The 16,935-nt window shown below is 35.8% G+C and overlaps 2 protein-coding genes across 9 annotated transcripts in view; one reads left to right on the forward strand and one right to left on the reverse strand.

Annotated features, from left to right (window-relative positions):
- Window positions 1-16,935, forward strand: part of PKP4 (plakophilin 4) — a 239,611-nt gene that overhangs the window by 132,475 nt on the left and 90,201 nt on the right. For all 8 annotated transcript variants that reach the window (XM_054562436.1, XM_054562431.1, XM_054562437.1 and 5 more), the window contains exon 3: window positions 1,949-2,061. In XM_054562436.1, the coding sequence (XP_054418411.1) occupies window positions 1,949-2,061 (113 nt within the window). The remainder of the gene's footprint in view (window positions 1-1,948; window positions 2,062-16,935) is intronic.
- LOC129061749 (peptidyl-prolyl cis-trans isomerase A-like) lies at window positions 13,515-14,079 on the reverse strand. Its single transcript, XM_054562516.1, has one exon. The coding sequence runs from the start codon at window positions 14,077-14,079 to the stop codon at window positions 13,528-13,530; it is 552 nt and encodes a 183-aa protein (XP_054418491.1). The 3' UTR covers window positions 13,515-13,527.

Here is a 16,935-nt window from a genome sequence, read left to right on the forward strand (position 1 = left end):
TATAGTAATTGAAAGAATAGCAACTTAAAACACACACATACTGTTTGAGGGCAAAGAAAGACTAAATGTGAAGTAAAATACCATATGATCTCACTTATAAGTGGAATCTATTCAACAAAATAAACTAACGAACAAAATAAACCACAGGCATGGCAACATGGAGCAGACTGAAAGTGACCATAGGGGATGGGGAAAGAGGACAAGGGTGGAAAGAAGGGGAAGGGACTAGACAAAAAACATGTATGAATGACCCATCGACACGGACAGTGGAGTGGGAATTGACCGTGGGAGCAGGGGCTGGGGGTGGGATGGGTGGAGGGGGGTAAAGGGGGAAAAATAGAGGCAAGTGTAATAGAATAAACATGATTTATAAATTTAACAAAAGAAAAAATAAAAAGTGAAGTAAACAATACAGCTTGTCCTTATAATCAATTATCTTAGGCTGATAATGAATGTTCTACAGTTATCCATATGGACTTTTATGACTTTTATTTTATTACATTTATTAACTACCCAAAGGGTAATTAATAGGCAATCTTTTAGAGGTAGTTAATTAATATGGAACATTTATTAAGAACCACTTGTCCAGGAATTGATAGGCAAAGGTAGGCAATGTCCCACTTACCTAGTATGATGACACTGTAATATTGACAGTGTTGTACAGCATTGTGGAGCCAGCTCTCATTCATTCAGGTCCTGCCCTATGTGTCCACACCAAAGGGCTCATTAGAAAAGGATTCTCATGAGAAAGCAATTGAGTTCAGGAACTGTGTCTTAAAAATGATTCTAGGACGTTTGTAGAATTTGCAAAGCCAGGGCTGTCAAGTAATTGCATGCTTCCCTGATTCCAGAGGTAATTAATATGGTTTCCAAAAAATTTTTATTTTTGCATGCCAAACAAATATTATATATTGTCATAAATAATATTTCAGGTGGCTTTATTTCTGATTAATTTCTAGGTTTATGCTTTGTGTGCCTGGTATTTTGAACTGACAGTCATTGTCCAATTAGACAGCTTATAAGTTCAGCATTTGCTTTGAGTAGACTTTTAAGGAGATAATATGGCACGGGGAGCTGGAGGTGTTACCGGAGATGTTGTTTGTGGCTTTAAAGCCTTTGCTGTATACTTGATTTGATCTATATATGTTTTATGGCACCGCATAGTTTCTATGAATTAAAATGCTATCAAGATAACAGTGAGATAAGTACCCAAAAAAAAGTTAAAACATTTTTCTCCTATGATAGAACTTCCTCGCCCTCATCATGCAGCGTAGAATGAAGACGGTAACTTCTTCAGACAATGTTTCCAACTTTGGAATGCAATTTTAAATTTGCTATTATTAGGTTTTTTCCCTTCCCTTCATACAGTAACACATGAATATATTTGTAGCAATAGAAAAAGTTTATTGCTTATATTGCAAGAATTTTTTCTGTGGGACTGGAATGATTTTTTCCCCTTAATTAAAAAGGCTTTTATCAAACATGCTAAGGTGATTCTCATCATGGGAATTTGTGTTTTTTAATTCTGTGCTAACATACAGTATGAGGAATATAAAAAAATAACTATTGAGTATGAATAGCTTGTCCTGGTTGCTGTGCTTCCATTATAGACACATCAGGTCTCTGCAGCCCCTGCGTTTAATACAGCACTGTAGCAGAAGAGCTGTTTGAAGACCTCAGTTAGCACTAAAAAACTAAAAAGTAAAACAAATACCTACATGTTTTCAATTCCAAACAAAGGCTTATATTCTCGTGCTTTAAGTTTGAAAAACCTATAAATTGGTAGGTTATTAGGCTCACAATTCCATCAAAAGTGTAATTTTACAAAGCCATATTACAGTGTTGTTATGGTATGTTCCTATGTTTCCTGTGACATACATTAATTCATATGTCTGCCTGAGCGGTAAACCTTGATGCCTTGTATGCCTTTTATTTCCTTGAATCACAGGAGCTTCAGTTTCAACGACTCACCCGAGAACTGGAAGTGGAAAGGCAGATTGTTGCCAGTCAGCTAGAAAGATGTAGGCTTGGAGCAGAATCACCAAGCATCGCCAGCACCAGGTACAGGGCCCATGGCTCTAGCTTTTTACGCACCTTCAAGTTGCATGCCTTATTAAGTTGTCCTGGATGCAACAAATGATTCTGTTAGAGTTGCTACTATTAACTTGCCTTCCTGAATTTGACACCAAAAAATGTCAACTTATTCTAATTTTGAGAAGCCTCTTCAGTATGGATTATACTTCAGTCCTGTGCTTGATATATTTTATATGGCATTGGCAAGCTTCTATACCAGAAGCTACTGTGCTGCATTTAGCAATTTGATTTCTCATGTGTAGATACACTTAATGGATGTTTTTCACATTTAATTTCTAATTATTTGGTACAGTGAACTAGCTTGAAAACATGGTATTGATTTTTTTAACTATGAAATATTTCTAAACAATCACATTTAGTTAGCTTTTGAAAATGCCTTCAGTTTGCCTTTAATTTTTTAAAAATACTCCATGAAATAATTGCTGTATGAAATAATTTATTGTATTCAAATGTAGTAAGTTCAAAACCAGTATATTACTGGGGGAGGAAACCCACATTTAATAATATTTAGATAGCCTTTTATGCTATTTTAAAACATCATTGCTATCAAAATTACTGCCACAAGCACCAAATGGTGATATCCCGGCATATCCTATGTTTGGATTCCTTTCTTAGTAATTACATATTTCAATAAAGCCTACCACAAAATACTTCGGTCACTTGCATTTTAAAGTTTGGTTTATTTACTCCAAAGTAGGTGTGTCCCCACAGTAGCTTGTCTCAGTTATTTCTAAGGTCATAATTGTTCTACTTCTCAGTATCTTCTATTACTCATAGCCAAAAAAATTCTTAGTGAATAGAGTGCTGTCTGTACTGTATCTTTTTCTACCTAATTACTGCTCTGAATTTAAAAATAATAGGCTTGTAAGTTGTGTTCTCATGAACTTTTTTGTCTCGGACCCTTACCAGTTGTGCAGTTATTATTCCTAGTAAGGCTTAAAGTATACAAATAAGGTCAGTAAAACTTTAAAAATACAAATATCAAATTACATCATCATTTTTAAATATACAGCCATTTGTTTATAGGAAGAAAAATTATAAGACAGCTTTAAAATTTTAAGTAAAAAATTTCTAATTCTGTAATAGTGAAATAATTTGTCAAAGAGGCTAAAATTGTCAAAAATTAATTTTAATTTTATTCAATAATTTTAAAAGCTGTATTTTTATCACCAAAAAGAGCAGTTCATAAGTTCAATAATATGGTATTATATAAATATATATATTTAATATATATATACTAAAAAGTGTGGATCAGCATTTTAAAATTATATAATTTTACACCAATAGAAAAATTAGTTGAACATTTATAAAATTCAGTTAGGACTTTTATTTTGGCAATTTAGCTAACTAAAGTAATATAGAAATTCTGTTGATAAAATCCTGGGAATACAAGTCAGTACCTAGAAATGACACAAGAGAAAGGAAGATGGCCAGGCATAAGAACTGGAAAGGGAACTGGAAGCCAGAGCCAGACGCATTTGAGCTACCTCTGCAGGAGGCCTGGGGCAGTCGAACCCCCAAAACTTTAGTCTTGGGTTTATCCCTATGCAGGGACCAAGAAGGAGGCTTTGTGTGTTGTCCTGGTGGTACGTTTGAACTTAAGATTGCTGTGTGACACCCTAAGGATGGCACCCTCTGAAACCCCAAGAGTTGCACCACATGTGAGTTTGGAACCCAAATGTAACTCCACAGTTTTCAGGAATCCACAGATGAGAAACTAAGGTCATTAAAGATGAGTTCATAATCAGATGTTATAAAACTGAAGTTTAAAAAATCTCAACAGTGAATGAGAATCAGACAAAAGACTAAGATTTAAAACTTCAAGAATTTGGTATCATTGGAGAAAGTCTTACAGGTGCGCACATTGTTGTCAGTGGACATAACCCTTCCCCCTCCCATGACTAAAGGCTGGTCGGACGGCCACTGGCCAGAAGGAGTGTGTATTATTTTGGAACCGGACTGTAATACCCTCATTATCTCCTTTTGGGAGCAGCTTCTTGTCCTGTGACTGCTTCTTGCTACATGTACACCCTAAGGTAATGTAGCTCCAGGCCACACGTAGGTTTGTGCAGGTGGACCCATGCTCTCTGTGTCTGGGGCCCCTTATAATGAGCCTCAGACTGTAGGAGGCGAGGTCGCTCTCACATCGACCGACTGCCATCGATGCACTCCCCTGTAATGTGAGTAATACATGTCGTGTCCACATCTGCTGGTCCACCGGGTGGTTTTTTTAGGAATATCACAAACACTTAAGCAGCTCCCTGTTTTGGGTTTGGAGCTCCTGTGCTACACACAGGAAGACTTATAAGACATATAAGACAGGAAGACACATATTACGCATTACAGCATAATTCGCAAAGATAAAATTTTAGAACATAATTATCCATCAGAATGGAAATGGAAAATAAACTGGATAACTCTATAGCAGTTAAAATGAGATGACAGGTCTACGTGTATCAATATGGACATCTTTGCAAAACAGTCTTCTGAGTGAAAACCACAAGTTGCAAAATAGGAATAGGAGGATATCATTATGAACATTCTTTAAGTACATATAACAATACTATATAATATGTATACAATGTTTGTTATTGTTTATGAATGTATGCATTTGTAGTAAAAGAAAAATTGTTTTGTAATGACACCAATTTAAGATAGTGGTACCTCTAGGGAATAAGAGAGGAGAAGGCTATTGGGAATTAAGATTTCTTAAAGTTACCATTTGAAACAAACATGACAAAATAGTAACATCTATTAAGTGAGGAGGTAATTGATATGTGCATGACTATTACATTATTTACTGTACTTTCCTTTAAGTTTCAAAATATTAAGTAATATTAAGGTTACATAGTTGAATTAGCTAAATCCATAAGTTTGCTAAAAATTTGTCAGTAACATGGATAATACTTACTCTCACTGAGTTTGGTACCTTGTGTTCGCTGGGGCTAAGTCAGTGAATGTTGGCTGAGTGAACAGGTCCTCCAAAAATGAGAACTGGGCTGACCCGAGAAACGCAAAAAGCACGCACACAGGTGTATATGATCTCACACCACTGTAGTATTGAAGCATCAAGTGGCTCAGTAGTGTCTAGGATGTGTCCTTAAACAGACCTAATGATTTATGAAGTTGGAAAGGTAAGGCTGGCATGTAGGGAACTGGGAAACAGGGTGATGATAAGCTTAACCTTACTTAGGTTTATAAAGGAGACCCATTAGAAGTTGCTGTTGTGGTTGTGGTTGGTGGCAGGTACCCTGATAGTGTAGTGCATAGGTCAGAATGAAGACAGGCTAGGCAACAGGAGAGGAAACTATTATGGAATCTTAAGGGTTATGAGTAAGGTAGATTTCTTCTTTCAGTGAATGGTAATTGATCTACTTTGATTGTCCTCCTCCCATCTCAGGTGGATACTTATGTATTCTCAATGCTCCCAATTAAGTGCTAAATCTTCCTTACAGCATTTCCCAGGTTTCTTCAGAAAAGTCATCTCTCTTCATCTAAACTCTTTAACTATCCCTTTGTGCCCGTATTATCTCTCCTAAGGGGCGGTGAGCCCAACCCCACAGCCCTGGCACAGGGCGTGGTGATCAGCAGGCAGGGACCCTGCCAAAGTGGTCACTGAATAGACAGTGAACCTTAATGAAGCCCAGTGTGTTTTGAGCTCAGTAAGGGTGCTTTACTACTAGATTGTCTACCTGGCATCTTTGGGTTTCTGTCTATTCCTTCTCACATCTGTCTTCTTCATACCTATCAGTGTGCTCTCCGCGGACCACAGGATGGCTATCGACACAGTTACTCTGCTGTGTGAACACCAGGTTTCACACTGGCAAGGAAACCATTAGAAAGCAGTGTTACTGAGGGAGTGTAGGCTTTTATTACGACTTCAGAGATCTCCCTTGTGTCTTCCAGTCCCCACCAATTGTCAGTCTCAGAACTAGAATCCAGAGATTCAGGAAAACAGAAATTAGCTCTCAGATCAAAGCTCCCTTCCCTATTAGCCTTTTCTGATTTACTCAAAGGAAATTAAAAGTGGGCTGGATGCTTATAGTCATGTAGCTTCCTAGTTCATTCTTACATGAAGTGAGTTTAGCAAAATAGGACAATCGAAATTTCATTTTGTTTGATTTAGATTCTGTGTCAGAGTTTGTAAGATGATCTGTAAGATTTCCTTACTTTCCTAGACCAAAGATGGCAATAATAAATCAAAGGGAGGTAAAATTATGTTATCACTTACTTTTGTAGTTAACCCAGAGTTGTCCAAAACTTGCCATTAATGGTCTCTTCCTGTGAATAAGGAGGCAGAGGCTTGAGGTCCTGCTTAACAAATAACTCTCATGTGTGTACTGAGGAGCCCTCTGCTGAGTAAGTAGCTCCAAAACTGAGGAATTCTGTTTTCACATTTACAGTACCAAAGATGAATTTTTAACCCAAACTGTAAGATGTTCTCATTTTCTACATAGAGAAACTGTGCCTCTGCATGTTATTATTTTGGAAGTGTCCTAAAAAATAAACTACACAGTTACCATTGGCAGTTCACTTGCAAAATGCCTTGTTGAGAACTTGAAAAAATCTTAATGATTACAATGATTGTTCAGTTTCCTATTAGTTACTCTTTGAAGTACTAATTTCTAAATAAGGTGATTAAAAAAAGCCCATTTCTGTTATGATTTTGCATTTGTTTTATTTGCTGCAAAACATAAATACAACAAAATCTCAATAGGTAATGATCCTTAACCTGGCAGTGATAGAGCCTGTATCCAAAGATGACATAACAGGCTAACAATTAGCACTGCATCTCTGGAAACCCCTGAAGGTGAGCTATGGGATTAGTTAGTACAGAAGTTACAGACTTTCTGCTTTTATACCAAGTACACTATAGTTACCTATGCATTTAATAGTTTCTTGTGTATTTAATATTTCATCTCATTAAAGGCAGACTATGAAAATAGTTAATAAAGAAGATACAGCTTTTCTACATTTATACTGAGTATAATATAGATCTTTACATTTTAATATTTCACCTCATTTAAAGTTGGCTGTGGGATCAGTTAATAGAGAAGCTATTCTATGTTTGTTTTGAGTATACAATAGTTACGTATTTATATTTCAACTCACTGAAGGTAGGCTGTAGAATCAGTTCACTGAAAAGTTACAAACTTTCTGTATTTTTACTGAGTACACTATAGTTATTTACATATTTAACATTTCATGTCATCCCAAAAGTATTTGAAATGTCTTTTAAAAACATAAAAATCAAAAATGGAGTAAGGAAATTTAGGGTTAAAGGAAAAATACAGAATAGAAAAATAAGGTGAAGCCAAGATTGTGTACAAAATGTATGTTGTTAACATTCCATGTATTTGCTGAAAGCATAGAGGGAGCCACTTTGGTTCTAGGTGTCCTAGTAGCCATGTTAAAGAGAGAAACACTAATGAATTGCATGATTCAAAGTATCTAGAAGATAAAAACCAGGTTACTGAGGAGAATCTGCCATTCCTGTGTCTGAGACTTGAGTGTTTTCTCTTGTGAGTCACCTTTCAGAGACCACTGTATGATGAAGCAAACAGCATCCATGGTAGTTTGTCTGTAAATTACAAAATCTGGCTCATCTGGCTTATTCTTATAACTGAAATGAATGTAAATGGCTGGAATAACACCTTAGCTGAATGTAATTCTCCAGGAAGCTATTTCTGACACTCCAGTTTGACTCAAGGATGATATTTAGCATATATAGATGGATGACTCAAATTCAGGTCCTCTAAGTCTTCTGAGCCTTTTAGAGTCCTGCATGGCAATGGGTACCAAGATGTGAGATGTCTCGTGTCGCAGTTTACTGTGCATGTGCACAGGGTGCGTGCCTTAGCAAGAGAAATGGCCGTTGGTATATAAACCGAATCTCAAGAGAACCTAATAGCAAAGGTGCCTTGGAAGGAAATATACCCTTTAAACTTCCTGCCTCCCATAGGCTAAGCAACAACTTTCACACCTAAATTTTGATAAACATGGGATTGATTCTTTTTCTTCTTGCATTATTATCAATGGGGTATTGTTTTCACATTAGTCTAGTTTAGATTTCATGGGATGAGGTGACAGTAAATGGGCCCAGTAACCCACAGTGAGGAGCCCACCTCCTTACCCTGGGCCTTCCTCCGCCCGCCTGCACTCCACAGGGGCACAGGAGGGGCGCAGGGTGGCCACGGCAGGGTTCTTACTCTGTTTTCTTTTTCTGACTGTGCAGTTACATAATGCTCATTTTAGACTATTTGTTAAGTTCAAGAAAGTGTAGAGGAAAATATCTAATTCTGTCATTCAGAGATAATTGCGTTATTTTTAAGTCAGGTGAAGTGTGAGTAACAGCAAAATTCACTCTTTGTGGCATACGGTTTTATGATTTTTGACATGAGTTGTGGCATGAAGTTGTATAACCACACTCAACATATAAAATATTTCCACTAACCCTCCAAAAAGAGACAACCACTTTTAAAAGTTTACTACACGTTATTCTCTTCAGTTTTTTTTTTTTAATATAGGTTTGAGGTAATTACTCTGGCTACCATTTTATCTTGTTCTCTGAAGTCCTACTTTGATACCGGGCCTAACTTTTAATGGCTTCCATCAGCCTGAGGAGTTCCCAAGCAAGTAAATACTTTAGGGCCAGACCAGCAGACTAGGGATGCTAATTTAGCAGTGGTTAGAGATCACTACAGCCTTACACTGGCAAGCTGCACTCTGTGGTTGGAAGACAGTGGCCAGGGGCAATACTGCAAGGTGAATTTAGCCTTCAAATGTACAAGGGTAGGGCCTGTGCTGCATGTTTCATGCAAGCAGAGAAATTGTTTTGGTGGTTGTTTTTTGTATACCAAAACCATAGAAAGAGAGTATAGTTTGAATTATAGAGTCTGTAAGTGAAAACATGATCATCTTAGAACTGAAGAAACTATTTCTGAGATTTTATTGTAACGAATTTCCAAACTATTCATGGTTGTAGACTTGGAATCCCACTGTTACCGAAAAACTGATAAACTTTGTTGGTTACTTCTGGGTAAATTGTAGATGGGGAAAGGGAAAGTTTATTTGTTTGAGGTACATAAATTGGTTCTATATATTTTATCTTGTAAATCATAGCCTGTCCTTTCATTAAGATGGAGCACTAACTTTTTATTTATATTGAAGCCAAAAAGAGATACATAGACTTTTTATTAATTGTAGAAATTATTAGATGTGAATGACAACTCTTAATATTAAAGCACATTTTTAGGTTTTCATTTTGATATGTGTACCGTAGTTAGAATTTGATTACCCCATTTGGAAGCAGATAGTCCCTTTACATTGTCCATCCTTTACCTGGCTTCTTCTGGTATTAGAAAGTCACTCTAAACCCTAAGAAAAATGTTCTTTATATCAACTGAATAAGGTGGGGAATATTTGGCAATATTGAAACCAAGTAACTTCACAGTCTCACTAAGATTCTCTCTCCCTTTTCAGTTAGTTTAAAGCCCTGCTAAAATCGAATTCTTATGGTTTCAAGAAAGGTCATACAATTTTGACAAATAGTCTTATTATTGCCCCTTAAGAAAAGAACCATGCAATTTTTTTAATAAAAAGATTTGATTCCCCACCATCATTCAGATATTTTTATACTTTATAGGGTCACCTCCTGGTACCTGACAGGCTTCTGTTGATACTAATAAAAAATCTAAAAATATTTAAGTGCTGACAGTAGCAGAAAAGACTTTGTGATACAGTAAATCCTTTTTGATGGTTCAAGTCATTTTTAAGTCATTATGAAATAAACCTTCCCAATGATACAGTCTTTAAAAATGAAGATTCTTGGAAAAGATTAAATGTTTGTGCCTTCACAGTTTATTTCTTATTTAATGCACCACTTCAGGAAGATGCTTGATAAAGTTTTGTGCCTTTGACCTTTTGTGCTCTCCCCAGCCAAAACCTGAGTTCTTTAAATAATAGTTTTATTGAGATATGTCACCATAATTTTAAAGTATACAATTCCGTATTTAGTATTTTCACAGTGCTGTACATGCAACACCATTGTTTAATTTTTAAATACTTTCATCACCCCAAAAAGAAACTCTCTTCCCATGAGCACTCCTTCCCCATTCTTCCCTCCCCACAGCCCCTGTGAAACACTATTCCACTTTCTCTTTCTATGGATTTGCCTATTCTGGACAGTTCCTATATGATATAATGCAATATGTGGCCTTTGGTGACTGGCTTCTTTCACTTAGCATACATGGTGTTTTTAACTCTCATCCATATTTAGCATGTATCAATTCTTCATCCCTTTTTTATTTTTAAATAATATTCCATTTTATGGATATGACATATTTTGTGTATTCTTCATCAGCCAATAAACATTTGGTTTATTTCCACTTTTGACTATTGTGAATAATGCTACTATCTCTCAGGTTTTAAGAGAGGAAAATCCCAAGGATTTCGCTCTGAGCATTCTTAGTTTGGGGGTCAGAGAGAGAGAAACGATATAGAGATCCTCCTTAGCTTCTGTACCCATCCTCCTATGCTCTCACAAGGATTTGCCTTCTTTGCTTTCTCCTTTTCTTTCTGTTACAGTAAATCCTTGTATATTGCTGAGCTAGTTGTCACTGTTGAGTTACTTGTAAGTGCATAGTAGGCACAGCCATTTGGGAGTGCTGTGATAGTCATCAGAATATAATAGTTTCCCCAATTTTCTGCTGTATTTGGTCACTAGCAACTCTTAACAGTCAAATAAAAGCTCTCTGATTTCATTTCTAATTCAGACTAAATGAATAATAAGCTATTTGATATTTGAATGTAATTATCAGAAACCCTCTTGGGGATCTCTGCAGTGAATATTTATTAAACGGATGCTCTTACCAGGAAATTTAGTAGCACTGAATTTTTATAATGCAACTCCTGTTGTAAACAGAGTAAAGAGTACTGTATCTCAAAGATACGGATGGGTCTGTGGCTGACCTGCAGCTCTTCAGAAGTCATTAATCTGGACCAGTTTGCTCAAGCACAGCTCTTCCAGAAGGCATTTTAATTATTACTTATTACCATTCCTGTTACTATCCAATTTCATCTAGGACATGCAAATCCAAGTGGCAGCTATCCCTACACATTTCAATTAAACATAGTAAATGAGTCTTCTGTAGGCATATGAGCCCAAGATTATTGAACCAGTATTCCATTAAGCTAACCTGTTTTAACCTAAGAATGTGACTGTGTAGAATTTGGATTTTAAGCCCCAAGCAGTTTTCATAAGTAATAAAATCTTTTATGGACCTAGAACATCATACAACAAAATGTTTTAATCATAATGAATAAATATTTCAAAATGAATTGCCTATTTCTTAGACCAGGCATTTTAAAATGTTAACTGAGCAATCTGGTTAGAAGGAACCACAAGACGAGATCAAGTTTATATAGTTAGCATCAAAGTTTCACATTGTTTTAGCAGCTTTTAATACATTTGCTTAAATGTGGAGACAGCCCAGCTGTATTAATTGTCCTAATTAGTGAAGAGGAAAATACTTGTTAAAATTTAGAGACCTATGCATCTAAAATGTATGTACCATGTCATAATTCAATCATCTATTAAAAAGCTATTTTAATTAAAATAACATTATTTGATTCTGTAATTTTTCATAAGTCACATTCAATAATTACTATTCTTAAAATATGTAACTGATGAATTATTGAATCAATAAAAGAATTAGCCCCATCCTTACTCATTAATTTTTTCTAATCATTGGTATATATTGATAAATTATAATTTAAATAACTTACATACATAGTATATTTCAAATTGTTTGAAAAAGTTTACTTTTAATAATTTATAGTGATTGATAATTACTTTAATGACATGTTTTCTTATTACTATCCTTTTGGGTTTTATCTGTATTTTTTCATCTGTATCTTGGGAAATGTTAAAAAAATAGAAGTACAGAGAATAATAAAACTAAAATTTCAGTATGTGACAATTGAAAATTGATAATTCCTCATTGACATTTTTATTTGAAAAATACATATTAAACATAAAACTTGAGTACCCTTTTGCCCCAGTCTTCCCGCCCAATATCTAACCACTATTGTCTTTAGGTTTACTTTGTGTACTGTTGTATCATATACATCGGTTTGCCAATATTTTTTGTTTCTTTTTTAGCCTACACAAATGTTACAGTCTATATATCATTGTGTATCTTGATTTTTCTACAGAGTATTTGAGCTCTGTCCATGTTGATGTGTGTAGATCTACATTGTGTGTGTGTGTGATGGAAAATGAATATTTATTTATTAACTCTTCCTTATTTCTCATTCATGATGGTATATCAGGATTTTTCAATAATTCTATAATCAGTTTTTATTAGGGACATGCAAATACATTGCACCACTGAAACAATTACTATACCATGCTTATATTTTCTATATGATTTTGGGGAGATTTTTTAATTTTTTGAAATAAATTTATTGTGGTGACATTGGTTAATAAAACCATATAGTTTTCAAGTGTACAACTCGGTAACACATCATCTGCATACTACATTGTGCACTTATCACCCAAAGTCATATACCTTTCTGCCATCATTTATGTCCCCTTTGCCCTCTTCCACCTACCCGCCCCCCCGCCCTTTGCTTCTATCAATAGCCATACTGTTGTCTATGTCTGTGAGGTTTTTTTTTGTTTTTGCGTAATTCCTTCACCTTTTCCCCCGAGCCCCACAACCCCGCTATTCTGAAAGCTGTCAGTCTATGTCTATTTATATTTTGTTTGTTAGTTTATTGTGTTCATTAGAGTCCACATATATGTGAAATCATATGGTACTTTTCTTCCTCTCGCTGGCTTATTTTCACTTAGCATAATACTCTCCATGTTGTCACAAAAGGTCATATTTCCTTCTTTTTTGAGGCCAAGTAGTATTTCATTGTGTAAATGTACCATTGCCTTTTTATCCAATTATCTACTGATGGGCACTTGGGCTGCCTCTGAAACTAGGCTGTTATAAAACAACACTGCAATGAACAGAGAGGTGTGTATATTCTTTTGGATTAGGGTTTTGTGTTTCCTTAGATATATTTCGAGTAGTGGAATCTGTGGGTCATTAAGGTAGTCTGATGTTTCATTTTTTTGAGGAAACTGTATAGCAATTTGCATTCCTGCCAGCAATGCACATGGGTTCCCCTTTCTCCACATCCTCACCAACTCTTGTTTGTTGATGATATATTGATGATAGCCATTCTTTCTCCTTTTTTTTTGACAGTTGTTTAGTTTTTACTTCATAATCAGAAACTTAACTCTGCAATCCAGCTAGACTTGGAAGGGGTGAGGAAACTGTGGTGAGAGCATGGAGATTATAGAACATACACAAGTACATGGGGGTGAAGGGGTGCTTCCTGAATGGTCTGGTGGTTAAGATAAAACACAAGTCAAATTTATTAGCATTGTCCACAGTCAGTAATGGTGATGTTCTTGCTGGTCTTGCCACTCCTGGACCCAAAGCACTCCATGGCTGCCACAACATCCATGATATCTTTCACCTGGCCAAAGGCCACATGTTTGCCATCCTGCCACTCAGGGTTGGGAGTGCAGTTGGAAAACTGGGAACTGTTTGTGTTGGGTTCAGCATTTGCCATGGACAGGATGTCAGGACCTGTGTGCTTCAGGGTGAAATTATGATCAGATTTCTCCCCGTAGATTGACTTGCCACCTATGCTGCTGCTGCGTGGGATGTCACCACCCTGGCATATAAATCCTGGAGTAACTCTGTGAAAGCAGGAACCTTGGTAACCAAATCCTTTCTCCCCAGTGCTCATAGCACAAAAGTTTTCTGCTGTCCTTGGAACTTTGTCTAACAGCTTGAAGGAGACCTGGCCCAAGGGCTCACCATCTCCAGGAATATCAAAGAGCATGGTGAGGTTCACCCTAGCTGGTCTGGGAAGCCCCAGGGCGGCAGTGGCAGCATCCGCAAGGCTTGTGGTGATAGCCATCTGACAGGTGTGAGGTGATAACTCATTGTGGTTTTAACTTGCATTTCTGTGGTGATTAGTGACATTAAGCACCTTTTCATATGTCTGTTAGTCATCTTTGTCCTCTTTTGGAGAAGTGTGTGTTCGGGTCCTTCGCCCATTTTTCAATTGGATAGTTCGTTTGTTTGGCGTTGAGTTTTGTAAGTTCCTTATAAATTTGGGAAATTAACTCTATCAGATGTATCAATGGCAAATATGGTCTCCCATTCAGTGAATTGTCTCTTCATTTTGTGGATGGTTTCTTTGGTTCTGCAAAAGCTTTTTAGTTTTATGTAGGCCCCCTTGTTTTTGTTTTGTTTTTTTCTTGTTTCCCTTGCCTGAGGAGATATATCACAAAAAACCCCGTTATGAAAAATGTCTGAGATTTTGCTGCCTATATTTTCTTCTAAGATTTTCATGGTTTTGAGTCTAATATTTAAGTCTTTAATGCATTTCGAGTTTATTCTTGTGTATGGTGTAAGGAGGTGGTCCAATTTCTTTTTTTTGCACATATCTGTCCAAATTTCCCAGCACCGTTTATTGAATAGACTTTTATGCCATTGCATGTTCTTGCTTTCTTTGTCAAATATTAATTGATAATAAAGGTGTGGGTTTATTTCTGGGATCTCTGTTCCATTGATCTTTATGTCTGTGTTTATGTCAGTCCCATTCTGTTTTAATTGCTACGTCCTTGCAGTATTGTTTCATATCACATAGTGTGATACTTCCAACATTGTTCTTTCTCAAAATCGCTGAGACTTCTTGGGGTCTTTCTTGGTTCCATATAAATTTTTGGAATATTCTAGTTCTTATATACATGCCATTGGTATCTTGATAGGAATTGCATCTAATGTATATATTGCTTTAGAGAGTATGGACATTTTAATGATGTTAATTCTTCCTATCACGAACATGCTTAATGCTTCTACTTATTTGTGTCTTTCTCAAGTTTCTTTCTTCCGTATCCCGTAACTTTTTGAATATACGTCTTTTACCTCTTTGGTTAAATTTATTCCTGGGCACCTTAATTTTTGTTGCTGTTGCAGTTGTAAATAAGATTGTTTACTTAGTTCCTCTTTCTTATAGCTCATTATTTTTGCTGTAATTTTTATTATTTCCTTTCTCCTACTTACTGGGGGGCTTCATTTGTGTTTTTCTCTTGTTGTTTTAGGTGTAGCAATACATTGTTTATTTGAGATTTTTCTTGTTTGAGGTATGACTGCCTGTAATGTTACAAATTTGTCTCTTAGGACTGCTTTCTCTGTGTTCCATAGATCTTGGGTTGTTGTGTGTTCATTTCGCTTGTTTCAAGGTAACTTAATTTCTTCCTTGATATTGTGACTCATTCAATGCTAAGTAACATGTTATCCAGCCTCCATATATTTGAGTACTTTTTAGTGATTTTTTTTTAATTTTAATTGACTTCTAGTTTCATACCATTTTCTTCAGAGAAGATGCCTGATATGATTTTAATATTTGTGAATTAATAAAGGCTTATTTTTGTTTCTGAACATGTGGTCTGTCCTAGGGAATGTTCCATGTACACTTGAAAAGAATGTATATTCTGCTGCTTTAGAATGAAATGTTCTGTAAATATCCATTAAATCCATCTGGTCCAGTGTGTCATTTAAGGTCACTGTTGCCTTGTTGATTTTTTGCCTGGATGGTCTATTTATTGAGGTCAGTGGGGTGCTACAATCCCCTATTATGAATGTATTGCTCTTGATCTCTCCCTTTTGTCCACCAAGAGTTTGTTTATATGTTTAGGTACTCCTGTGTTAGGTGCATATATGTTTACAAGAGTTATATATCCTTTTATTGGATTGATCCCTTTTGTATTATATAATGTCCTTTGTCTCTTATTGTGGCCTCTAGGTTATTTTTTCTAACTGCTACTGTATATAATAGAATATTAAACTATTTAGCCATTCCCCTATTGAAGCACATTTCACTTTCACTTTTTAATATTGTAAGTAATGCAACAATGAGTATTTTTAGACATATCTTCTGATTAACATAAGATTCTAAAAAATATATCATTAGAAGTGAAATATTTGGGTCATAATGAAAGCACATTTTCACTTTTTCTGGATCTTGCTGAATTGCTTTCTGAAGTAACTTAACAATTGTATCCTATGAAGTTGTGCATGGAAAAGTTCCAGGATCCTGTGTTTTGTTTTCTTTTGTCCAACATTTAATATTAGGCAGATTCTTTAAATTTTGCCAGTCTAATGTTATCTCATTTTACTTTTTTTTTATGATTAGTCAGGTTAAGTCTCTTTTCATGTCTATGATCCATTTCAGTTTCACATTTTGTAAATGAGTAATTTTGCCGCTTTTTTTTGTTTTTGGTTCTATCATTAGTCGTTTTTTAGCTGAAATAACTGTTGAGATGTATATCTTAAAATTGTACAGCACAACAGCACACCATGTTAATCTGTTTTTAGAATACAAATATTTTAGTATTATATGTAGAAGAAACAACCTTCTATAGATGTCATATAATAGATGCTAAATTATCCAGATTTGCATCTTAGTATAATTGAAAGTCCAAATAAGTGATACTAACATTACTTTCTATTTCCTCATTTTCTATTCTTTTTTTTTTAATTTTTAAATCATGTTTATTCTGTTACAGTTGTCTCAGTTTTTCCCCCTTTGCCCTCCTCCACCCATCCCACTGCCCCCGTAGTCGGTTCCCACTCTGTTGTCTGTGTCCTTGAGTCATTCATACATGTTCTCTGTCTAGTCCCTTCCCCTTCTTTTCACCATTGTCCTCTTTCCCCATCCCCTCTGGTCACTTTCAGTCTGCTATTTCCTCATTTTCTTTAGTGACTC

This window comes from Pteronotus mesoamericanus, unplaced genomic scaffold, assembly GCF_021234165.1.
Source record: "Pteronotus mesoamericanus isolate MK-2021 breed Mesoamerican mustached bat unplaced genomic scaffold, CSHL_Meso_final scaffold_651, whole genome shotgun sequence".
NCBI lineage: Eukaryota > Metazoa > Chordata > Mammalia > Chiroptera > Mormoopidae > Pteronotus > Pteronotus mesoamericanus.